A 26,862-nucleotide genomic window follows, 5' to 3' on the forward strand; every position below is an offset into this window, starting at 1 on the left:
TTAAGACACAGAGACCAACAAGAGAGTTCAAATGTAAAGTTTGTTACATTATGGATACATACAGAAATTGAAATTTTCAATAAAGATACTTATTATAATAAAATTAACACATTACACATTAAATTATGAAAGTATAAGCAGATACTTACAAATTTTAGAAATTTATTAAACGTTTTGAAATGTAAAACATAACAGTAAAATTTAAGTAAATTTGAACAATTCATTTTATCAGACCCAAGAAAGCAATGGTAACACAACAAATGCAAAAACAAAAAAAGGTCACCAAGCCAGCTTTGTAGTTTCCATATTATACACATTGAAACTTAGTAATCAACGTTCATAAATGAATACTGTGCTGCATCCTTTTGTGATAAATTTGTATTTCAAAATTATCTTTTATTCAAACAAAAATTTTACTGAAGATGGGCAAACTAGCATATAATTATGATATAAAATTATTGTAAGTGCAAAGGATTTCCATCTCTACTTTGCATTTTTCATATCGTCCATTAATCACAGTTTAATCAGTGTAAACCATATAACTATAAATAACAAAAATATGCATGTGCACTTCTAGTATGTCATAACAGAGTGTAAAATGCAGATGTACCTTTAAGAAATAAAAACAATATACAAAACGTAATGTGTTAAAATATTTTCTTAAATATTTCGACACTTTCAACGCGTAAACCATGCAGCAATTCTTTGTATCACATAAAGACCACACCGAATGTGAGAAAAAATTACTGCATGACCTTTGAATAAAGCGTTATGTAAGTGATTAGCCAAAGAGCACACATCAGTGCGATATTGATCTGCTCCTGAGGCATACCAATCTGTTGGAAAATAAAACAGTTGTCACAGACGGAATCAAGGGTTGGTGTAACATCTTCTAAATACAAGTCATGTCAAATAGTTGTTTACTAAGTTATGACCCTAAGTTATGGTAAGGATCGCAGAATCATTACTGAAGATAACTTGGGCTTAACATAAAACTTAAGAATTATATATTCAATCATATAATGATGAATCCAGAAAGTGCTAAAACTTTATGTCCTAAAAGGGGGCATAGAAGTAAAAGTATGAAAAGAAAAGAAGGTTTATCCTGTTCGGTAAACGTAACATAGATTTGAATTTTCTTAAGATTTTGCATAATCTAATATCAAAATTGTACAGTATTACATGCATTCTTCAGACCCATATACGTAAGTTGTCATAGTATCAGATTATTTTTGAGAAACGATAAATACCTTTTATGAACAAAATTACAATCGTTCAAATTATCGTTTCAGAATCATGTTTGTAAATAGACTGTAAAACTATGCCTATGCAATCACTTTACTTGCCAAAAATATTCGTAAAAAGTATTTTCAAGTTGTGTTAAACAGACTTTAAAAAATAATCTTGAGACGGCTATTACGGTCCTTTATTGCTCTCACAGTAAAACTGCTTGTACAGCAAAGCCCCCATTCTTCCTATAGACTGAAAGTGCATGAAAACATAAGGATAATTTTGAAAACAGACCACTGAATTATTCTTTTTAATAAATCTCAGGCATACAGAAAAATGTTTTGTCAAAACTTCAAAAATGAAATAGGGCTTTACTGTTTATTAACGGTTCCGTCTAATTTAGCATACCATGCACTATGTAGGTATGCCATATTTACTAACCTGCTGACAAAAGTAAGTAAGTCTCAACTGCTGTTAGGGACAATAAGAGTATTCATGAATCTGCTTGCTGTCATATCATTCTTGCCGTATTAGCATTTTCCGAAGACATATGTTTTCATAGAGAAACCTAGCTGCCATTTTATTTTCAGTCAAGTGATTCGCCGGCCTTCTTGCAACCGAAATAAACAGCGGTGAAGGGCACAACAATGTAACGGAAAGCAATCCTGCATTATTTTGTAAAACACGGGTTGTTCTTGCCGTATTACCCTCCAAGAATTTACCGAATTTCAGGGTTTGAACCGACCTTTGCAAAAACTGCTTAGAATTTCAGGAAAAAATTGTGTTATGTTTATAGACCACTATCTTGGCTTGAGCCTCGTAAAAGAATTATTAAATTTGGTGAAAAAATGAAAAACTTACGGTGTTTTTAAGTTCTGAATCGACGGATTTGTTTATAAATTTTCTTGCTGTAATACCCGAAAATGACGTCACAAACCACGTGGTATGTACACATTGATACCCCTAAAAAAAACAACATTTTACATATCCCAATCAACACAACTCTTTCTAGATGTACATGATAATTTACACTATCATTTAAAACATGAGACAATGTGCTTTAAAATCATTTTTAGCTCGACTATTCATAGAATAGTAGAACTAGCTACTGGTATTGGACTCGCCCTTGTGTCCGCGTCCGCATCGGCGTCCCAGTTTGGTTAAGGTTTTTATGTAAGCTGGTATCTCAGTAACTACTTGTGGGAATGGATTGAAACTTCACACGCTTATTCACTGTGATAAACTGACTTACATTGCACAGGTTCCATAACTCTGTTTTCCCTTTTCTCAAAATTATGTCCCTTTTTTGACTTAGAAATTTTTGGTTAAGGTTTTGTATGTAAGCTGGTATCTCAGTAACCACTTGTGGGAATGGATTGAAACTTAACACACTTATTCACTGTGATAAACTGACTTACATTGCACAGGTTCCATAACTCTATTTTGCTTTTGTACAAAATTATGCCCCTTTTTCGACTTAGAAATTTTGGTTAAGGTTTTGTATGTAAGCTGGTATTTCAGTATCCACCTATAGGAATGGGTTGAAACTTCACATACTTGTTCACTGTCATGATCTGGCATGTATTTCACAGGTCCCATAACTTAACTTTGCATTTGTACAAAATTATGCCCCTTTTTGGACTTAAAAATTTTTGGTTATTAAGGTTTTGTATGTAAGCTGGTATCTCAGTATTCACTAACGGGAATGGTATGAAACTTAACACACTAATCTTGTCCACTGTCATAAGCTGATATGCACTGTGCAGGTTCCATAACCTTGTTTTGCATTTTTACAAGATTATGCCCCTTTTTCGACTGACAAGGCTGTTGAATAGTCGAGCGTTGCTGTCCTCCGACAGCTCTTGTCTTTTTTAGTGTAACATATTTATGAAATATACTGCATTTATCACGAAGCAATTTTTCCCCTATTTTAGTGGTTATTGTCCTTGTGGGCCCCGCCACCATTCCCCGAAAACAAAAAAAAACACTGGTTGGTCAGATATGTAACTTCTTATCATTTTTCAAACAGAAGGACTATCAGAGCCTGTTGAGTGTACTGCTGGTTACTACCAACCTGTAACTCAGTATAAGATGTGGGAATGGCAGGGTATAACCGGTTGTTTGACCTGCCCGAGGTATAGGTTTTGTGATGTCTCAAAACTTACAGAACCGGCTGGGGAGTGTGATGATGGCTGGGAATGTGGGCGAGGCGAGACATCTCCAAGACCCACAGGAAAGGAATGCACCCCAGGGAGTTACTGTGTAAAAGGTATTAATTTTTTTGTACAACTGTTGTTTTTTTTTTTTTTACTGGAATAAAATTGTTTGATTTCAGGTTTCTTACAGACATATTGAAGAAATTCTAGTTTTGTCGATAAAATTAGACTGTGGACAATGTTATAAAGTTCTGTAATATGCACTTGATTTATTTTGAAACATTACATTATTTATGGACTTAACCTATAGCCTGTTGGTGGCAAAAGATTCTGCCTTTGCAACTAGTGCACTGACCAAGATCAGCCTGCACATCCATGAACCCTATGAATAATAAGTGGCACTGCCCAGATTAAATTATGGACCAGTCCATTTTAGAAAATTAGGAGGCTAACCACCATTTTATGAGGAAAGACTGGATATATTTTCATTGTAATTTAGTTCATTATTGAACTTCTCCCTAAAATATAACATTAAACAAGGTGTGAATTGCTAAGGCTTTTAACACCTGATATTTCCAGAAAAATTAAAAACACTAATGATATTACACTGCTTATAATGCTCTCTTTAACCTTCAGTTTCTGCTATAAAATTAAGTTTTTGCTAGAACTTTTTCATAAAAGAATAAATATGTTTTCCAAAAAAAGTCCACGAGTTAACCAAAAATGACCAGATCTGCTTTATAAAAATTCTTTTGCATTCTAGGTCGTAAATTCCAGTGTGATGTTGGATATTACCAGCCATATGCGAACATGCACACTTGTTTTGAGTGTCCTGAAGGAATGCAGTGCTTAACTAAAGGACTGTCTGCACCCACTGGAGTTTGTCCATCGGGTTATTACTGTAGATTTGATAAGGCGTCTAAAACAACATTAACATATCCATGCCCTGCAGGTTACATGTGTCCAAATGGTATTTAACAATCATACTGCTTTTTAGCTCGACTATTCGAAGAATAGGGGAGCTATCCTACTCGCCCCGGTGTCGTCGTGAGCGTGAGCGTCACACAAATGTTAAGGTTTGGGTACCACCCCAAATATTTTCAAAGTCCATTGAGATATTGCTTTCATGTTTTGCATACTTGTTTACCATCATGACCCCAGTCTGTAAAAAGGAGGAGGCAACTCTATCAAGCATTTTGACTGAATTATGGCCCTTTTCGACTTAGAATAAATGTTAAAGTTTGCGTACCACCCCAAATATTTTCAAAGTCCATTGAGATATTGCTTTCATATTTTGCATACTTGTTTACCATCATGACCCCAGTCTGTAAAAAGGAGGAGGCAACTCTATCAAGCATTTTGACTGAATTATGGCCCCTTTTCGACTTAGAATAAATGTTAAAGTTTGTGTACCACCCCAAATATTTTCAAAGTTCATTGAGATATTGCTTTCATATTTTGCATACTTGTTTACCATCATGACCCCAGTCTGTAAAAAGGAGGAGGCAACTCTATCAAGCATTTTGACTGAATTATGGCCCCTTTTTGACTTAGAATAAATGTTAAAGTTTGCGTACCACCCCAAATATTTTCGAAGTCCATTGAGATATTGCTTTCATATTTTGCATACTTGTTTACCATCATGACCCCAGTCTGTAAAAAGGAGGAGGCAACTCTATCAAGCATTTTGACTGAATTATGGCCCCTTTTCGACATAGAATAAATGTTAAAGTTTGCGTACCACCCCAAATATTTTCAAAGTCCATTGAGATATTGGTTTCATATTTTGCATACTTGTTTACCATCATGACCCCAGTCTATAAAAAGGAGGAGGCAACTCTATCAAGCATTTTGACTGAATTATGGCCCCTTTTCGACTTAGAATAAATGTTAAAGTTTGCGTACCACCCCAAATATTTTCAAAGTCCATTGAGATATTGGTTTCATATTTTGCATACTTGTTTACTATCATGACCCCAGTCTGTAAAAAGGAGGAGGCAACTCTTTCAAGCATTTTGACTGAATTATGGCCCCTTTTCGACTTAGAATAAATGTTAAAGTTTGCGTACCACCCCAAATATTTTCAAAGTCCATTGAGATATTGGTTTCATATTTTGCATACTTGTTTACCATCATGACCCCAGTCTGTAAAAAGGAGGAGGCAACTCTATCAAGCATTTTGACTGAATTATGGCCCCTTTTCGACTTAGAATAAATGTTAAAGTTTGCGTACCACCCCAAATATTTTCAAAGTCCATTGAGATATTGCTTTCATATTTTGCATACTTGTTTGCAATCATGACCCCAGTCTGTGAAAAGGAGGAGGCAACTCTATCAAGCATTTTGACTGAATTATGGCCCCTTTTCAACTTAGAATATGCTTATTGTAATGTTAAAGTTTTTATCATTGCTTATATTATATACTATCAAGCACTGAGAATAGTCGAGCGCGCTGTCCACTGACAGCTCTTGTTACATGTATTTTAACTGGTTTACATCTGCGTTGAAGTTAAATTGACCATATATATTATTCAGCGATGTTGTAATCTGGAAAACAGTCATGAAAATTGCTTTGAAACGTGTGAATGCAATTTTTTATGCCCCCGAAGGGAGGCATATTAGTTTTCAACTGTCCGTCCGTTCATTCGTTCGTCACAATGTTAACTTTTTGCATGAAGGCACTTTATTCACGAACTACTCTACCCAGGACCTTCAAACTTCACATGCTGATAGTACTAATTGAGTACATGACCCCTACTGACTTTGGGGTCACCAGGTCAAAGGTCAAGGTCACAAGGTCAAAGGTCAAGGCGCTGTGGGGGTATTTGTCACCATTAGTGACACTGCTCTGTTTTACTTATATGAGTGGTACCGAATATCGGACCGGTTCACAATTGTAAATGGTGACACAAGTTTCAAATTGGGTCAACCAGACCCATTCACAATGGTGTAAAAACCTCTAAAAATAGTAGGAAAACATAAAAAAAGCATTAATTCATGGAGGCTGCCATGGTTGCAATGCCTACTTATAGTAATCATACCACGTGTATGCATGGGGTAACATCATTACTAAGATTAGAGTATGATGCAATGGGGTACCCAAGAAGGCGAAATTTTCCACCACTCAGGAGATAGAGGTTATATCTGGAAGGTGGGTGGATCTATAGCAAGGTCAGAGTTGAAAAGTTTGTATTCAACTTTTGCGAGGAAATCAAGATTCGTTATGTTTGTCACCCTGTAACACCCTTGAACGTTAATTCATAGAACATTTGGGTATCAAACATTAATTATCCCCCGCCGATAAAATTGGGAGAGGGGTATTGAAATGGCATTGTCCGTCTGTCCGTACATCTGTACATGTGTCTGTCCGTCCACAGCCATTTCTCAGAAACTACCAGGTAGAATTTCATGAAACTTGAAATAAACATGAGCCAACATAATGCGATGATGCCCGTTAAGTTTTTCTTTTTGATTGGTCAATTTCCCTCAGAGTTATTGCCCTTTCTTTACTGAAAAATGCCTAAAAATGTCCGTCCGCAGCCATTTCTCAATAACTAGCAGGTAGAATTTCATGAAATTTGAAATAAAGATGAACCAACATACTGGGATGATGTCCGTCAAGTTTCTTTTTTTTTTTGGATTGGTCAATTTCCCTTAGAGTTATTGCCCTTGATTTAATGAAAAATGGCCAAAAATGGCCATCTGCAGCCGTTTCTCAGTATAGAGATAGTACCTAATTAAGTTTCCTAAATCATAGGTTTGAAGTAAAAAAGCTATGAAATGAAGGCAAGTGTCCATATATTTCTCAAAAATAGATATATAGACAATATTTTAACCAGAAGGGTAGAGTTATGAGCATTTAATATTTTCATGTAAAATAAAATTTTGTGATCAAGAAAATGTAACTCTTGTTGAACATGGAGAGCAGAAACATCAAAGGGACATAGTCTAGTGAATATTTTGTAATTGGGTGCATTTGATTTTACATTTAGTTGTGATCTGGATTGCTAAATAATGATCCATGATACTGTGTGCTAACAGTTTAGAACGTCTTGAACAGTCTGTAAACAGCAAAACTTACTGTAGCAGAATGCATCTATTTAATCTCTAACTGGGCCTCGAACCCAGGACCTCTCACCTAAGGCAGACACTCTACCACTTACCTGTAACAGCAGTAGTTAATAGCTATGCAGTTTAACTGCACCTATTGCATTTAGTGAACAATTTTGTGACAATAACATCATAATAGGTGAACTCCAGATTATCGGCATATTCGCTTTGTTTCCTAACAGCAATTTTCGTGTAAAAAAGAAAAATAATATAATGCTGCCAATGTGTAAATTGGTCAAATCTGCCCAAATTTCTCTGACGTGTCATTCAGAGTATGAACTTACTAACTGGCAGTACCAGTGAAATATAACTTGCCCTGAATCTTTTATATTTGCCCTTTAAGCAGCTGGCGAATGGCAAAGACGGTGAGCTTTGTCCAAATATAAGTAATTATTTTAGCAGTTTTGAGAGGATTTCAGTTGATAGTAAATTACAGTTACAAACCAAAAAATTTTCTGCAACACATGGAGTCATTAGCATTCTATGTCAATCAGTATTATGACTAATATCGACTGCCATTCATTCATTCCAAAGATTCATAGAGTCTGTTGTTTACATTTTTAAATCGTAACCAGTGCACTTGTAAAAACACCTTATTTTGAAAAATCGAAGTATGCGAAGAGCTACCGTACGGTCTCTACTCGGTAACTATCAGGTAGAATTTTATAAAACTTGAAATACACATGAACCAGCATACTGCGATGATGCATAGTAATTTTATTATTTATATTTTTGGGATTCAGTTTCCCTTAGAGTTATTGCCCTTTGTTTAAAAATCCACAGGTTTGTACATAACAAACCAACCAATTGGTAGAATTTCATTAAACTTCTTTCATTCTTTTCCATGAACATTTATTATAAACATGTGAAGTTGTGTACCCACACCTTGTTACCTCCTTGCCTTGGTAACACCCTCTCCCCTTCCTAACCCTCCCCCCCCCGCAAAAAAAAAAAATTCATTCCTTCTTCTTATTATTTTTTCAAACCTTCCGTTAATATTTATCAACATGCAAAGTTGTACCATTCCCCCACCTCACTCTCCACTCAGTCATGCCCACCACCCTGATTATGCACCGCCCCCCCCCCCACCCCATTTTTTTTTTTAATTTTCCATCAATTTTTATAACCGGATATATTTTTTTGCCATTCCTCACCACAAATCCTTCAGGCGGCGGATACCAATTCATTGAATTTGTTTGTTACAGTAAACATATTACATTCAAAATAATTTCATTAGTAAACATCCTTAACTTTTTGCCGTATATATTTTTTTTCCATTCCTCACCACAAACCCTTTCGATGAGGGATACCAATTCATCGAATTTGCTTGTTAAACTATACTTGGAGCCTTGACTAGTCTTTAAATATATCACCGGCCTCCAAGGTTATAATGTTTGGAAACCAGTCTTTGAATGCAGCCTTGTCATTGGTCATTTTCAAAATCATATTGAGTAACAACCAATCAGAGACTGGCATTTTGAGACTGGTTTCCAAACTCACTCTGTAACCTCAGATCTAGTTGCTTGAAGTTTTAAGAGTCTGATCACAAGTTCGTAATGACCTTGGAACCACTGGGTGACATTCATAACATTTTTCTTTGAAACAGGTATAAAGATACCATGTGGCAAAGGACACTATCAGGATGAAACTCAACAAACCACGTGTAAACGATGCCCAGTAGGAAAGTATTGCAGTGGTGTAGCACAAACAAGTGTTTCAGGTTCTTGTACTGCAGGTTGTTGTCTAGAAGATGGCCAGATACAACCGAGTAGATGTCCACGAGGTATAGTTAATGTTTCATTATTTTCATCAGACAATTATTTATCCAGTAACCTCAGATGGACATTCACACATTTTTCTAAGATTTATTTTTACAATTTCATGCAGTGAATTTTATCGAAACAAAAACAAAGTTTTGTTCTGATGCTTGAACAAACTTGTTATTGTAAGAGTCTGATTTACTATAAGAGTAATATATTTTTTTCTGTAGAAACTTTTCAGTATAATTCCATAACATAAATACCAGTGCTAAAGACCACCACTAAAAAAAGGCCATTATTATCAAACCAGCTTATAAAACGACTATTTTTGCACCCCCCACACTACCACCCCACAAAAAAAAAATGTGTGGGGATACTTAGAGTTATCTGTCTATTTTCCATCTGTTTGAATTTGTCTCATGTATATCCTAAAAGGTATTTATTTGACCTTGAGTCATCAGATGTCATAGGATTGTTATTCAGCATGTGAAGTTGTACACCTGATGTTATAATTAGGGATTTCACACAAACATACCAGAGTTATGACCCATGACTTAGTAAAGATTATGCATAAAATGGCATAAAAGTTTGTGTTTGATATTTGACCTAGGGTCAGGAAAAATAATAGGAATATTAGTCAGCATGTGAAGTTGTGCATCTTGGGTTTTGTTTGGGATTTCCTTCAGTCACACCAGAGTTATGGCCCTTGATTGACAAAAATGTGCATTAATGGCATACAAGTTTGTGTTGCATGTATCTTAAAAAGTATTTTACTTAGAGTAATAAAACATTAGAGAATTGTTATACAGCATGTGAAGTTGTACAACTGGTGTTCTGTTTGGGATTTTATTCAGCCTGACCAGAGTTATGGTCCTTGACTTAGTTAAAAATACACAATAAAGAGCTTAAAAGTTTGTGTTTTATACATCTTAAAAAAGTATTTGACCTAAAGTCAGGAAATTATGAAGGAATATGATTAAACCAGAGTTTCTTTTTGGACTTCACTGTGCAAGACCAGAGTTATGGCCATTGACTTAGTCAAAAATATACATCAGGGGTAAAAAAATTTGTTTCCCATGTATCTCAAAATGTACTTGAAGTAGAGTGAGAAAACATTAGAGGATTGTTATAGTACATGTGCATTCATGCAAATGTGTTCTGTTCGGGATTTCACAAAGGCAGATGACAGTTATGGTCCTTGACTTTGTGAAAAATACAGAAAAAAGTTGTGTTGCATATTTCTTAACGTATCCGATCCACAAAAAGATAATATTTGGATGCCTGGTGACCCTATGTTTTTTTTGTGTTTTTTTTTTTTTCTTTTTTTTTATCATTTGAAAGCATTTTTTGTTTTTTTTAGTTCACCTGTCACAAGTTGAGCTTTTGTGATCGCGCAGCGTCCGTCGTCCTTGCAAGGTCACATTTTTCATGGGATCTTTATGAAATTTGGTCAGAATGTTTATCTTGATGATATCTAGGTCAAGTTCGAAACTGGGTCACGTGCGGTCCAAACCTAGGCCAGTAGGTCTAAAAATAGAAAAACCTTGTGACCTCTCTAGTGGCCATATGTTTCAATGGATCCAAATGAAAATTGGTCAGAATGTTCATCTTGATGATATCTAGGTCAAGTTTGAAACTGGGTCATGTGCCATCAAAAACTAGGTCGGTAGGTCAAATAATGAAAAAACCTTGTGACCTCTCTAGAGGCCATATTTTTCATGGGATCTGTATGAATATTGGTCTGAATGTTTGTCTTGATGATATCTAGGTCAAGTTTGAAACTGGGTCAACTGCGATCAAAAACTAGGTCAGTAGGTCTAAAAAAAGAAAAACCTTGTGACCTCTCTAGAGGCCATACTTTTGAATGGATCTTCTTGAAAATTAATCAGAATGTTTACCTTGATGATATCTAGGTCAGTTTTGAAACTGGGTCACGTGCTGTCAAAAACTAGGTCAGTAGTTCAAATAAAAAAAACAACCTTGTGACCTCTCTAGAGGCCATATTTTTCATGGGATCTGTATGAAAGTTGGTCTGAATGTTCATCTTGATGATACAAAAATGTATCTAGGTCAAGTTTGAAACTGGGTCAACCGCGGTCAAAAACTAGGTCAGTAGGTCTAAAATTAGAAAAACCTTTTGACCTCTCTAGAGGCCATATTTTTCAATGGATCTTCATGAAAATTGGTCTGAATGTTCATCTTGATGATATCTAGGTCAAGTTCGAAACTGTGTCACGTTCGATCAAAAACTAGACCAGTAGGTATAAAAAAAGAAAAACCATGTGACCTCTCTAGAGGCCATATTTTTCATGAGACCTTCATGAAAATTAGTGAGAATGTTCACCTTGATGATATCTAGGTCAAGTTCAAAACTGGGTCACATACCTTCAAAAACTAGGTTAATAGGTCAGATAATAGGAAAACCTTGTGACCTCTCTAGAGGCCATATTTTTCTATGGATCTTCATTAAAACTGGTCAGAATTTTTATCTCGATGAAATCTAGGTCAAGTTCAAAACTGGGTCACATGAGCTCAAAAACTAGGTCACTATGTCAAATAATAGAAAAAACGACATCATACTCAAAACTGGGTCATGTGGGAACAGGTGAGCGATTCAGGACCATCATGGTCCTCTTGTTTGTATCATTTGAAAGAGCTGTGTCTGCTTAATAAGGAATTAGTAAATAAGATGACCATGAATAATATGCATGAATCATTACAGTCATGTTTTTGACTGCAAACCGATACACGTACTGTAATAAGTAGCTGGATTTCTGTTTTAATATCATTGAAAACTATAAAGTGAAAAAATAAAAATTCTGTAACATATTTTTGTCATGTACTTGATATGTTCTGTTTCAGCAGACAATACACTTTCAAATGATACCAAAATATTTGACTTTACCAGGCATCAATATTTCTATATTTTAATAGCACTGTTATACAGAACTTGCTTATTTTGTGGACAGGATACCTGAAAAAATATTTCACCTAGACAGGGCTCCAAATAAGATGCTTATTAGAATAAATTATGCATTGAAATAATGCATTTACGCAGATCTGATCATTTTCAAGTGTTTGAAAACGTATATGGAATAACGGAATAACAGAAATGCAAGCAATTACTTTTTACTAGTGTAAACAAAAACTGAATCGTTTTAATATGTGCTTTATGTATCGAAGCAAATGTGTGAGTCTAGCAAATATGCCCATCGTTGATTAGGTGTTTGCGTTAACATATATATATATGGTACTGCGTTGGTACGGTAGTATATTTTAAAGTGGGGTTGGTTAAAATTATCAACTTCCGGTGCAGAGAAACCAACAGAAAGTGATCCCTAAAACATTGTTGAAATTATTGGATTGAGTAGTTAGTGCATCACTTAAGCATCTGTTTCCTAGAAAACCCTTGCAGTTTGGAATGAACTCTATCGATTCCAGAGATCCTCTACAAATTGAATTAAAATGTGCATTATGCATTTAGTACAAAATGAAAAATGTGTTTCCTTTGTCTGGCTCTTAGAATCCTTCAATAGTCCACTAAAGATAGGCAAAAAAGCAAGAACTTGCTAAATTGAAAATTAACTACAAAAAAACATTTATACAATTATATAATTGTTACAAAACTGATTTCTGTGTTTTGTCATTAACAGAAATTCCCAGGAGTAAAGTTACTCCTAGTCAATTTCAGATTATACCATTTTATTCATTCACAAGAAGTATGATGAGTAAATACTTATTGACCTAAAACAATATCTGGAGCCCTGCCTAGAGTCATGAAAGCATGTACAGTGGCAGGAAGTGGGGCACCAGCATCCTATTGACACATATCTAGTTTCTTTTGGTTAGATTATTTATTCATAATGAGGGTTCCCAGCCATTTGAAACACTTTTTAGCTCACCAGAGCACAAAGTGCTCAGGGTGAGCTATTGTGATCGCTCACCGTCCGGCGTCCGTCCGGCGTCCGTCCGTCCGTCCGTCCGGCGTCCGGCGTCCGTCCGTCCACACTTTCCTTTAAACAACATCTCCTCCTAAACCAACAGGCCAATTTTGATGAAACTTCACAGGGATGTTCCTTGGATGGTCTTCTCTAAAAATTGTTCAAAGAATTGAATTCCATCTAGAACTCTGGTTGCCATGGCAACCGAAAGGAAAAACTTTAAAAATCTTCTTCTCAAAAACCAGAAGCCCTAGAGCTTAGATATTTGGTGTGAAGCATTGCCTAGTGGACCTCTACCAAGTTTGTTCAAATCATGACCCCGGGGTCAAAATTGACCCCGCCCCAGGGGTCACTTGATTTTACATAGAAAAATCTTAAAAAATCTTCTTCTTGAAAACTAGAAGCCCTAGACCTTAGATATTTGACATGTAGCATTGCCTAATGGACCTCTACAAAAGTTGTTCAAATCATGACCCCGGGGTCAAAATTGACCCCGCCCCAGGGGTCACTTGATTTTACATAGGAAAATCTTCAAAAAATTTCTAAAAATAAAGCAGAAGGCCTAGGTCTTAGATATTTCACGTGTAGCATTGCCTAGCATTGCTCTACAAAACGTGTAGCATTGCTCTACAAAATTTATTCAAATCAGACCCCCGGGGTCAAAATTGACCCCGTCCCAGGGGTCACTTGATTTTACATAGGAAAACCTTAAAAAATCTTCTTCTCAAAAAGCAGAAGCCCTAGACCTTAGATATTTGACATGTAGCATTGCCTAGTGGACCTCTACTAAAGTTGTTCAAATCATGACCCCCGGGGTCAAAATTGACCCCGCCCTAGGGGTCGCTTGATTTTACATATGAAAATCTTCAAAAATTTTCTTAAAATAAACCAGAAGGCCTAGAGCTTAGATATTTCACGTGTAGCATTGCATATTGGACCTCTACAACATTTGTTCAAATCATGACCCCAGGTTCAAAATTGACCCCGCCCCAGGGGTCACTTGATTTTACATAGGAAAATCTTCAAAAAATTTCTAAAAATAAACCAGAAGGCCTAGGTCTTAGATATTTGACATGTAGTATTGCCTAGTAGACCTCTACAAAATTTCTTCATATCATGTCCCCGGGGTCAAATTGGCCCCGCTCCATGGGGTTACTTGATTGTACATAGAAAAATCTTCAATATTTTCTAAAAATAAACCAGAAGGCCTAGAGCTTAGATATTCGACATGTAGCATTGCTTAGTGGACCTCTACAAAATTTGTTCAAATCTTGACCCCCTCAGGGTCAAATTGACCCAGCCCCAGGGGTTACTTTATTGTACATAGGGAAATCTTCATAAATTTGCTTAAAATAAACCAGAAGGCCTAGATCTTAGATATTCGATATGTAACATTGCCTAGTCGACTTCTACAAACTTTGTTCAAATCATGACCCCCGGGGTAAAATTGGCCCCGCCCCAGTGGTTACTTGATTGTACATCGGAAAATTTTCCAAAAAATTTCTAAAAATCATCAGTTTGACATTTGAAACATATTACTCTGGTGAGCGATCCAGGGTCATCATGACCCTCTTGTTGTTCTTTAGCTTTTGTTATGGCCCCTTTGGAGATGTTAGGTAATACATTTTTGCTTCCTTTTTTCTTACCAATTTAAAAACAAAAATTGCTTTAAATATTTTGAATAAAAATGTTAACATTTTAAAGCATAATCTGCACATCTCTTCATGAATTATATGATAGGTAATCATAATTGATAAACGATTCTGTAGTATGTTGACCACTTACTTCGAAGATGTTGTATTGCTGGGATATGTTTTGTGAAAAATGTCCCTAGGCAGTCGACCTTGGAAACTCTTTATCTCGCCAACATTAAATCGCCCTTATTGGAAGTAAGCATGTATTGAGTGTACTATATACTGACTAAAGGTTAGGGTTAGGTTTAACATAGGTTTAATATTGTACATTCAATGCATGCATACACTCAATGCGGGAGATTTAATGCCGACCTTTGTGAGAGTGAAAATAACATTAACATGACTTTGTGAATATTTCCTCATAAAAAAAAAGAATCACATTTTTTTTTTCAAGTTGCAAGTTTAACCATTAATCTTACAAATTAAACTACTATCTGAATTTTGAAAATTTGACTTAAATCTTGAGATATATGCCTCAAACTTCTATATCCTGAAACAAACCAATATGTCTATGTGTAGTAGGTGAACTAAGCTGGATTCTCTGTTTAATAATTGAGCCGTGCTATGAGAAAACCAACATAGTGGCTTTGCGACCAGCATGGATCCAGACCACCCTGCGCATCTGTGCAGTCTTGTCAGGATCCATGCTGTTCGCTAATGGTTTCTCTAATTACAATAGGCTTTGAAAGCGAACAGCATGGATCCTGACCAGACTGCGCGGATGCCCAGGCTGGTCTGGATCCATGCTGGTCGCAAACACACTATGTTGGTTTTCTCATGGCACGGCTCAATTTATTTTCATTTTATACTTATTGCCAGAAAACCCCACAAACTGCACACGTGGTTATTACACAGTCGATGATATCTGCACTTTGTGCCCAGAAGGAAGGTACTGTGCCGTTTCTGGTCACTCAGGAAGCACTGGTTACTGTGAAGATGGATGGTATTGTGAGGAAGGGGAGACAAGTCCAGCTCCAAATGGAAAATACTGTCCAGCAGGACATAAATGCATAAGAGGTAAAATATTGTCCGGCAGGTAAAATTATCATATTTAAGAAATAATTTATAGCAAAACCACGTTTTAACACTATACACAGTTGGCAGTTAAATGTTGGGTGTAATAATTATACCTCCACAAAACGAAGTTTGGAGGGGTATATAGGAGTGAGCTTGTCAGTCGGTCGGTCTGTCAGTCCGTTGTTTTTTCATGGTTTCTGGACGATAACTCATGAAAGGCTTGACCGATGTAAATAATTTTTGGTACACAATTGTAACATCAGAAATACAGGTCAAATTCGACTTTGGGGTCAGTAGGTCAAAGGTCAAGGTCACAGTGACTCGGAACAGCTAAACTGTTTTCGGATGATAACTTGAGAATGCTTAGGTCTAGGATCATAATTTTTTGTACACAGGTGTAACATCATGAAATACAGGTCAGATTTGACTTTGGGGTCAGTAGGTCAAAGGTCAAGGTCACAGTGACCCTGAACAGTAAAATGGTTTCCGGATGATAGCTTGAGAACGCTTGGGCCAAGGATCATAAATTTTTGTACACAGGTGTAACATCATGAAATACAGGTCAAGTTTGACTTTGAGGTCAGTAGGTCAAAGATCAAGGTCACAGTGACTCGGAATAGTTATACGGTTTCTGGTTGATAACTTGAGAACGCTTGGATCTAGGATCATAATTTTTGTACACGAGTGTAACATGATAAAATACAAGTCAAGTTTGACTTTGAAGTGAGTAGGTCAAGGTCACAATGACACGAAGCAGTTAAACAGTTTCTGGATGATAACTTGAGAACGCTTTGGCCTAGGATCATGAAAATTGATAGGGAGTTTGGTTATGACCAGCAGATGACCCCTTATGATTTTGAGGTCAGTAGGTCACAGTTCAAGGTCACAGTGGCCTGGAACATTTAAAATGTTTTCGGACAATAAATTCAGAACACTTTGGACTAGGATCACGAAACTTCATAGAGAGGTTGGTCATGACCAGCAGATGACCCCAATTAATTTTGAGTTCCAAAGCTCAAAGGTCAGAGTGACCCAGAACATTTAAACCTTTTCCAGACAATAACTTTAGAATGGTTGGGCCAATGGATCATGAAACTTCATAGGGAGGTTTATCATGACCAGCAGATTACCTGTATTGATTTTGAGGTCAGTAGGTCAAAGGTCAAGCAAGTTCGGCTTTGACATTGGCTTAGTTCTGTGACAAGCCTATATTGTGGGGGTATAATTCGTCACTCCTGTGACAACTCCAGTTTTAACAGGGGGCTGCGACCGAGTGAAATTATTTTATACGACATATATCCACCGGACTGTATAAATAGTCTTTCAACAGCTTTGCTATAAATTATTTCAATTCTAATATATCTTTTACTGTCATATTTAGAATGAATATAATGGAACTGTTTACTGGCACATGTTTGGCCCCAAATGATAGGTCGTCACACTCCTTTGTTTATACGTGCCAGGACCAGAAATGGTGTTAGGTCTTGTGGAATAGTTCCATTAGGGTGCGAAGTATAAAGAATTATTCTGCACAGCGCAGAATAAGCAACTTTGTGTGTGTAAATTAATTAAGACAGTTATGCTTCTTGACATTTTGTTTTAAACATGTTTTTAAGTAAATTATTTGTCAGTTTCTGGATGAGTGCATGGTGCTAGATATCTCGTCAATGTAAGTCAGCATAATATCATTGTGATGATTAAAACATTGTTAGTCATATTAGAATTGTTTGTAGTTGTGTTTTAAGATTTCCCAGTGAATTTTACATTTGTTCTGTCTTTTACTCAAACTAATGATGTCTCCCACCACACAGTGGTGTGGGAGATATATTGATTTACACCTGTCTGTGTGTGTCTGTCTGTGTGTGTGTGTGTGTGTGTGTGTGTGTGTGTGTCACAAATCTTGTCCTCAGGCAAGTTTTAAACTAGGCAAATCGACCCAGGCACTTGGGAATTATGGCCCTTGAATTACCGAAAATTGGCCTTTTTACCATTTTCTGCGCTCTAAGTTGAACATTTCTCATCTAATCTTCACCAAACTTGAACAAATATGTTTGACTATAAGTCCTAGGCAAAGTTCAGTAACTAGCCACAATCAGCCCAGGCACTTCCAAATTATGGCCCTTGAATTAACAAAAATTGGCCTTTTTAGCTCACCTGTCACGAAGTGACAACCTGTGAGCTATTGTGACCGCTTGATGTCCGTCGTGCGTAGTCCGTCATCCGTCAACAATTTCTAAAAAAATCTTCTTGAAAACCACTGGGCAGAATTACACCAAACTTCACAGGAATGATCCTTGGGTGGCCCCCTTTCAAAATTGTTCAAAGAATTGAATTCCATGCAGAACTCTGGTTGCCATTGCAACTGTATCCTTCTGGCTTACCCAGTAATAAATAAATTTAGAAGTAAGTCAAGAGGTGGGTTCTGTTTTAAATATTAGTTTATTATACTCCAATAATATTAATAAATCTTTCCAGTATTCTTACACCACAACTTATACTATAGTTCATTCAGAGTTCCTGTTATAATCAAGAAAACCCAAACTTTCTAATATGTCAATAACACCACAAAGTCCACATATGCACATACAGTTCTCTACAGTGCATTTCTCAGACGTTTTCCTTATCATCTAACGTTGACCGTGATAGAATGATAATTCCATCCTATAAAGATAAACACATATTTACTAAACATTACTTAGAATTATTCCAAGTAAACAGTTACAATATTTTCACGAATACTGGAATTAACAATATATCCATGAATACTAAAATATACAATGTATATGTATTATAAAAGAGTTGTCATAGGACAGCGATGCTCGACTCTCCAACTATTTAATAATCTCGATAATCGAAAATACAGGGTTTGGAAACCCGTGCAATGCATAACAGCTCATAACAGCGGACAAGTATGTGAAGTCACAATCAGTTCCCATAACTGGTCAAAAAGACACCAGTTTACATACAAGCATAAACCGAACAATGCTTAGTCGAGCTAATTAAATTACAATACAATTAAATACAGCATTTCAAATAATATACACATGTGCTGTACTCTTAAGATAAAATAAAATCTTAGTCGTTACTTTTACACGACATTATTCTATACCGTTCTAGTGACTAGTATTCCAGTTAACCGGTAATACAAAACTAACTCGTTATCGCTATAAACAGTGTCTTCAGCATTACAAAAGATAAAATATAAAATAATAATACAATCACAAAAGGGAAACAAGTTAGGCTTACCAGTTTATGGAAATGAATGGCTTTCACTCACTAGCTCAACACACAACACAACAATATCTCTTGTAATTCTCGTCTCTCTCCAGTGACGGTTGTGACAGGTTAGCTGAAAATTAAGATGGTGCACAAAACATAAGATAGATGAACATTATTACTTTATTAAAGAAGTCAGAAACATTTGCTGCTATTTTTATCATTCGCGAATACATATGACAACTGGATTACAAGTGCCAAATTACAACGCTCTATTTAAATACAAATAAGGTGAAGCCCATTATAAGGAACCGAACAATAAATACAACCATTTTTAACCGATAACTAACCTGAGCACCCTTACTATTTGTCATAATTTAGCATAAAATCACTTCTCTTAGAAAACATGTCTTCCCTTCTTAACTGAAATCACGTGACACCTTTTTTCGCGGTTAATATTTACACAAATCTACTAAAATCATCCAAAAGACTTTTAATCACCAAAATTCAATCCGGCTACACAACCGAAAGGAAAAACTTTAAAAATCTTCTTGGCCAAAACCACAGGGCCTAGGGCTTTGATATCTTTTGTGTAGCATCATCTAGTGGTCCTCTACCAAAATTGTTCAAATTATCCCCCTAGGGTCAAATATGGCCCTACCCCGGGGGTCACATGGTTTATATAGACTTATATAGGGAAAACTTTGAAAATCTTCTTGAACAAAACCACATGGCCTAGGGCTTTGATATTTGGTATGTAGCATCATCTAGTGGTCCTCTACCAAGATTGTTCAAATTATCTCCCTAGGGTCAAATATGGCCCCGCCCCGGGGGTCCCAAGTTTTACATAGACTTATATAGGAAAAAGCTTTAAAAATCTTCTTGTCTGAAACCATACGACCTAGGCTTTTCATATTTGGTATGATGCATTGTCTAGTAGTCCTCTACCAAAATTGTTCAAATTATGCCCCAGGGCTTAAAAGAGGCCCTGCTCTGGGTTCACTTAGTTATTATGTGAGTTATATAGGAAAAATACTTAAAAAATCATCTGATCCTATTTCCAAGACTGTTTAATTATAATTACCTGATGACCCCAAGTAATATGATGTCACTTGACTGTGACCTTGACCTACTGACCTACTTTCTTGTTTTTTTTAGTTACAGCCTTGAAATTTTGATGACATACACAGTTTTGCACACAAATCGTAAAACTGAATTTCATTGACCATGAATGTGACCTGCTGACTTTCTCAATATTTTATCATCAGTTTGACATTTGAAACATGTAGCTCATATTACTCAGGTGAGTGATCCAGGGTCATCATGACTCTCTTGTTATATGTTCTGTTGCTTTTTCATCTGCAGAAGGGAGGAAAATTGAGCCGCTCCATGAGAAAACCAACATAGTGCATTTGTGACCAGCATGGAAGCAGACCAGCCTGCACAGTCTTGTCAGAATCCATGCTGTTTGCTTTTAAAGCCTATTGCAATTAGAGAAACCATTAGCAAAAAGCATGGATCCTGACCAGACTGTGCGAATGCGTAGGCTGTTCTGGATCCATGCTGGTCGCAAATGCACTATGTTGGTTTTCTCATGGTGTGGCTTAAATTGCATTTTTGTTCCAGGTATAAAAACACCCTGTGGATATGAGAGCCTTAGATACATGTACCAACCCAAAGTAGGTCAAGCCTCATGTGTGCCTTGTCCGGAGCATTTTAACTGCACAGAACCAGGGAAGGACCGTTTAGAGAAATTGTGTGATCCAGGATATGACTGTAAAGCTGGTCTAATGACAAGCTGTGCAAATGGAAGTTATTGTTATGGAGGTACACAATATGTCAATACTACTGTTGAATATATGATTTTTATGTCACATTAATTATGCCATTTGATAGAGATGTTGACCCTTACCATGCTGGACATGATTGGTTCTGCCTTTGAGACCAGTGTAGATCATGATCAGCCTTCACATCCATGCAGTCTGATCATGATCTGCACTGTTTTCCATTCAGTCAGTATATTTTTGGTAACCACACTTTTTAACAGATAATAGTAATGTCCAGATTGCAAGATACAAGTTCATTATAGAAATTTAGCAGGGTAAGGGTTAAAAAAAAATTAGCACTTGTAGCTGGTTGTACTACAGAATATAATGAAGCTTATACATAATAATAAGTGTGTTGAATTCACAAAAAAATGGTGAAATTAAAGTGTCATGAATATTTTATGATCTACATTATTTTTCATCTGCTGAGATGTCAGTTATCTCTACTGTATTATTACATTTGAACTTTCGTTTCATGTTATGTATTTTTTATGCCCCCAGCATTTACTGATGCAGGAGGCATATAGTGATTGTCCTGCCCATCCGTCCGTCTGTTCGTCCATCTGTACGAGGTTAACCAAATGGGACCGTTTCGTCTAGAATCAATACCCCTTACTAGAATGACTTGATACTAATGCAGATGTAACCTAACCTTCAGACATCACCTGACCCCAGTTTGACCTTGACCTTGACCTCATTTTGGACTTAGGTTGCTTTATATGGGCCATCTCTTGGTTAACCATAGGACCGTTTCGTCTAGCATCAATACCCCTTAAAAGAATTAATTGATACTAAAACAGGTGTAAACTGTAACCATTCCTCATCTTCAGACATCACCTGACCTCAGTTTGACCTTGACCTTGACCTCGTTTTGGACTTCGGTGCAAAATCTATCGACAAGGATGCCACTGGGGGTATCAAGCGTTTATTGAACGCAGCTCCTTGTTTAACCATGTTTAACCTTTAGCGTTTTAAATTTCTAATATGGACTGGTCCGATATTCAATTTGGGCAGTACCACTTATCATTTGAAGGGGTGTTTACTGAAAAATTACTGACTGAATAGCAAACAGCGCAGACCATGATCAGCCTGCACGGATTTGCAGAATCACTTGCCACCAACAGGCTTAAGGTTAAGGACCATTTAAATTATCACAACATTCTTACATTACATTTCAGTATACAATACACATTTTTGTACTATTATTAACATTTGGCCATTCCTAGAGAAAGGTAGTTGTTACAATAGCAAAAATAATAATGATTATGTTGATAGGTAAGTAAATTGAAAAAAAAAAGGATGAAAGGGAGAAAAAAAGAAGAAAGACAACAATACTCCATACTTTCAACTTCCATATTACAAAAATCACACGGACTCAATTTTGTTAACTACACTAAAATAAAACTTTGTTTGTTACAATATTTCTGTTTAAAAAAATTAAAATAGAGGTCAGGGGCATCAAAAGGTGTTGGATATTGGGGCTGCGAAGGGAGGGGATAGGTATGGGATGAGGAGACCCATCCCATAAAGGGGGTATGGGGTGTCTCTCTCGGAAAATGTAAAAACAAAAAACAGGATCATAAAATCAGGTTCTGGTGCATTTTAGGGGTACTGAAAAGCATCTCGAGTCTCCAGTATTTTCTTACAATTTACATGGCTATAAGCAAAATAAACTCTTATCTTAGTTGATAATGTGTAATGCAGTACAATGAATATATGTATGTTTTGTATTGAATGTACTGAATAATTATCATACATTCATGTTACATGAACATTCTAATGAAACTCAAAAGTACATTTTGGACAGGTTGGTTAGGATTATCCATTATGATTATCATAAAAAGTATGACATTTATAAGTTAATTAAAGTTCATTTCTTATTTTGTTTAAAATATCAATTTTTTAGTAAAAAAAATATTGCCTATACAATTAATTTCTTACATCTTAGCGATGTGATAAATATTAATACTTGCCTCGTTCATTAAAGAAAAACATGCTAATTATTTTCTTAATTTCATAAGGTAGTTCCATAGGTCTTAGCGGTGGGATATAGCTTAAACGTACCTGTCAATTAAAACATGCTCATTGGTTCATGTGTAATTAAGTCCAGTTGCAGACACCTGTGTATGACTTCAGTTAACACCCCCGTTAGTGTCACCATCACCACGGTAACACACCAATCTGGACAGCATGTATTGTTTAACTCTAAGCAAAATTTAATTATTATACTATACAAAATATTCGGTCTGCGGATCTGCGGCTCCAACTTATAAGTTTACAAAAAATAGTTTTTTGGGCAAATTATTTGAGCCACGACCGCGGCCTCTGCTGCCTCAGTTGCGACGCCCCTAGCAGTTTTGTAAATTGTTATCTTTGCAACAAAAAGTATTTTTGAATATATCTTTCCAACAGAACTGATTTTCTGGAAACAATGCATTAATGTATAGGAATTTGAGCCTAAAATACAGGTCATGCAGCTCCAAAAAAAAAAACAAAAACTGTAATATCACAATGTGAAGTGTTGACCTCAAATTATACCTAATTAAACCCACACAGCAGATTAAACTAATTACATTTGTAAAATGTTTATTTAAATAATGTATGATAGGCAAATAGCTTACTTTATTAATTTGATAAATCTAAAATTGACAGTAATTGTTGTTTGGTTCTCGGGTAGAAAATGTATTTACTCAATGACTTTTCTAAAGATTAAGCAGCCAGAAGGTAACTTTGATTTAACCCTTACCATGCTAAATTTCTACAATGAACTTGTCCATCTTTAAATTTGGATAGTACCAGTAACTGTTAAAAGGGGTGTTTACCAAAAATATACTGACTGAATGGTGAACAGTGCAGATCATGATCAGGCTGCATAGATGTGCAAGCTGAACATGATCTACACTGGTTGCAAATGCAGAACCAGTTGTGTCCGGTATGATTAGAATTAAAGGACAAGAACAGTGACAACATCAGTCTACTTCTACCTGTAGTGTACAGGTGTATGATACCTGGTATTGCTCTTGGCTTCATTAGCTTCCGACAGCATTATAAGGCATTAAGGAGGTAGGTTACCTTGTTACAAGGGTAAATTCAAATTAGTTGAACCGCAGCATTCTTTTGTATTTCATGTAATATGAAGTTTTAACTGCTACAATCTCAATTGTGTTTGTCTCTGTCCCTTCAAGTTCATTTTTAGCTCGACTTTTCGAAGAAAATGTAGAGCTATTGCACTCGCCCCGGCGTCGGCGTCTGCGTTGGTTAAAGTTTTTGATAAAGTCAGATATCTCTGATACTATCAAAGCTTTTGACTTGAAACTTAAAATATTTATTTACTATCAAAGTCTACACCAGGAGAAACAATCCCCATAACTCTGTTTGAATTTTCACAGAATTATGCCCCTTTTTAACTTAGAATTTTTGGTTAAAGTTTTTGATAAAGTCATATATCTCTGTTACTATCAAAGCTATTGGCTTGAAACTTAAAATGCTTATTTACTATCAAAGTCTACACCAGGAGAAACAATTCCCATAACTCTGTTTGAATTTTGACAGAATTATGCCCCTTTTTAACTTAGAATTTTTGGTTAAAGTTTTTGATAAAGTCAATTATCTCTGTTACTATCAAAGCTATTGACTTGAAACTTAAAATACTTATTTACTATCAAAGTCTACACCAGGAGAAACAATCCCCATAACACTGAATTGAATTATGACAGAATTATGCCCCTTTTTAACTTAGATATTTTGTTAAAATTTTTGATAAAGTCAAATATCTCTGTTACTATTAAAGCTTTTGACTTGAAACTCAAAATAGTTATTTACTATCAAAATCTACATCAGGAGACACAATTCCTATACCCTGGTTTGAATTTTGACAGAATTATGCCCCTTTTTAACTTAGAATTTTTAGTTAAAGTTTTTGATAAAGTCAAATATCTCTGTTACTATCAAAGCTTTTGACTCGAAACTTAAAATACTTATTTACAATCAAAGTCTACACCAGGAGAAACAATCCCCATAACTCTGATTGAATTTTGACAGAATTATGCCCCTTTTAACTTAGATTTTTTTTGTTAAAATTGTTGATAAAGTCAAATATTTCTGTTACTATTAAAGCTTTTGACTTGAAACTCAAAATTAGTTATTTACTATCAAAGTCTACACTGGGAGACACAATTCTCATAACTATAATTTGAATTTTAACAGAGTTATGCCCCTTTTTAACTTGGATTTTTTAATTTTTTTTTTACTGGCAAAGCTCATTTTCAGAGTCAAGCACTGAGAAAAGTCGAGCGCGCTGTCTTACGGACAGCTCTTGTTTATTCAGGTTTGAAGAACGTGACCCTCCAAAGGTATTTCATATTGAAAGAAGAAGGAAAATACGGATATTTAACACTTTTCAGTGTATTTTAATTTCATTGATATCTGTAGAAGTCTGCATAATTGATAATTTTACTAATATGCACGTTAGCTTTCTAATATAAGTTTAAAATGTATATGTCGCGGGGCTCGTGTTTCCATGGTAACGCATTTTCTCTCATTTTTAAACAACTATGTATAAAAATAGGGGTTTTCGACGGCTTCAGTGCCATTCTGTTAATGACCAACATGGAATATTTGGGTAATATTATTAGCAAAATACCAAGCACTTTACATGGTACCCTATTTTTCTTAAAGTTTAAAGTAACGATGGCAACAGAGATGTTTAAAATAGCTTATATCTTGCTTTTTGTCGTAATTTCTTATAAAAAGTATTGAATAAGATTATCTTTCTAGTTGATGTAGCTTTAAAACATATTAGTTCTTACGTAAGTTATATTTTTGTGTTATTTGCATTTATTCAAACAAATTTCACAGCTTGGAATACTTACAGCAGTACCCCTAGTCTGGAATTTTTCATGGAAAAATCGTTCAGCATGCTGCTATTATTCTCATGGATATTGTTGAAATGAAAATAAAAAGCCGAAGCTGTGTTTCTTAAATAGACCAGTGTTAACGCTTTTAAATTTTACATTTAGATACACAGGTCATGGGCTTCGTTTCCATGGTAACATCAATTCAATTCAAGAAACTACAATTTTCTACTGAAATTTGAACAATTTTAGATCTTAGTTTTAGTACATAAGTAACAAATTATCAACAGAACCTGAAAAATAGGTATTACAAATCAAACTGCTAGATTTTTTATTTGAAAATGGCTGTAACAAGTAACCTTTCACCCAGCTATATTCCAAATAACATTGCTTATCATCATCCATTTTCTTACATTCCGCATAACATTTCAATATAACAACATAAAAGAAGCAAAATATTGATTATTATTCACAGCAAAAGACTCATAAAAAATATTTCAGCAATTAATGGTTATTTGAAATTAGTTAAAATAAAGAAAATGCACAGAATTACGTACTTTCAAGATAAAAGCTATTAATTTTGCACGGTAACTGACACGTAACGTCATGACGTCAATGACGTCATTTTAAGGCAACATTGTTTTGAAGTGTTTCTGCGGCAATTTATTCATTATTTCTGCATTATTAAACCATAAAGCATCAGATCGAAGACAGGCTTATGCTTTGTTTTCAGAAGAATGAATATACAAACACATTTAGTTTGTCGTAAACGGCATAGTAAATCGTCACGTTAGCTTCCGGTTGGACATGCGCACATACAAATATGAAGGTAACCTACCTCCTTAAGGCACATTAAGGCCTCCAATTTTCCTCAGAAATGGACAACACAAAAAATGCAAAATAGTCCATAGAAGGATCAAGCTTCTAGATACAGGGTTTTAGGGTTTGGATTGGTGAAATACAAGGGAAAATTTAAATTGTAAGTTGAGATTTCATGAGCTTGCATTTTTCATGAGAAGGAATTTGGGGTGAACAGTCTTCATTTTTGATTGGTAGTCT

General features: G+C 35.6%; 1 protein-coding gene and 1 long non-coding RNA gene across 2 annotated transcripts in view; one reads left to right on the forward strand and one right to left on the reverse strand.

Annotated features, from left to right (window-relative positions):
* Positions 1-26,862, forward strand: part of LOC123542487 (sushi, von Willebrand factor type A, EGF and pentraxin domain-containing protein 1-like) — a 72,321-nt gene that overhangs the window by 11,120 nt on the left and 34,339 nt on the right. The window contains exons 4-8 of the mRNA XM_045328383.2: positions 3,260-3,499; positions 4,150-4,356; positions 9,103-9,279; positions 15,711-15,908; positions 20,751-20,951. Coding sequence (XP_045184318.2) covers positions 3,260-3,499; positions 4,150-4,356; positions 9,103-9,279; positions 15,711-15,908; positions 20,751-20,951 — 1,023 coding nt within the window. The remainder of the gene's footprint in view (positions 1-3,259; positions 3,500-4,149; positions 4,357-9,102; positions 9,280-15,710; positions 15,909-20,750; positions 20,952-26,862) is intronic.
* LOC123542488 (uncharacterized) lies at positions 18,299-19,553 on the reverse strand. The gene is made up of 3 exons (XR_006684749.2): positions 19,475-19,553; positions 19,155-19,257; positions 18,299-18,569 (listed from the first exon to the last, which is right to left on the reverse strand). It is a non-coding gene; the product is annotated as an uncharacterized LOC123542488 (long non-coding RNA).

This window comes from Mercenaria mercenaria, chromosome 5 (genome assembly GCF_021730395.1).
Source record: "Mercenaria mercenaria strain notata chromosome 5, MADL_Memer_1, whole genome shotgun sequence".
Lineage (NCBI taxonomy): Eukaryota > Metazoa > Mollusca > Bivalvia > Venerida > Veneridae > Mercenaria > Mercenaria mercenaria.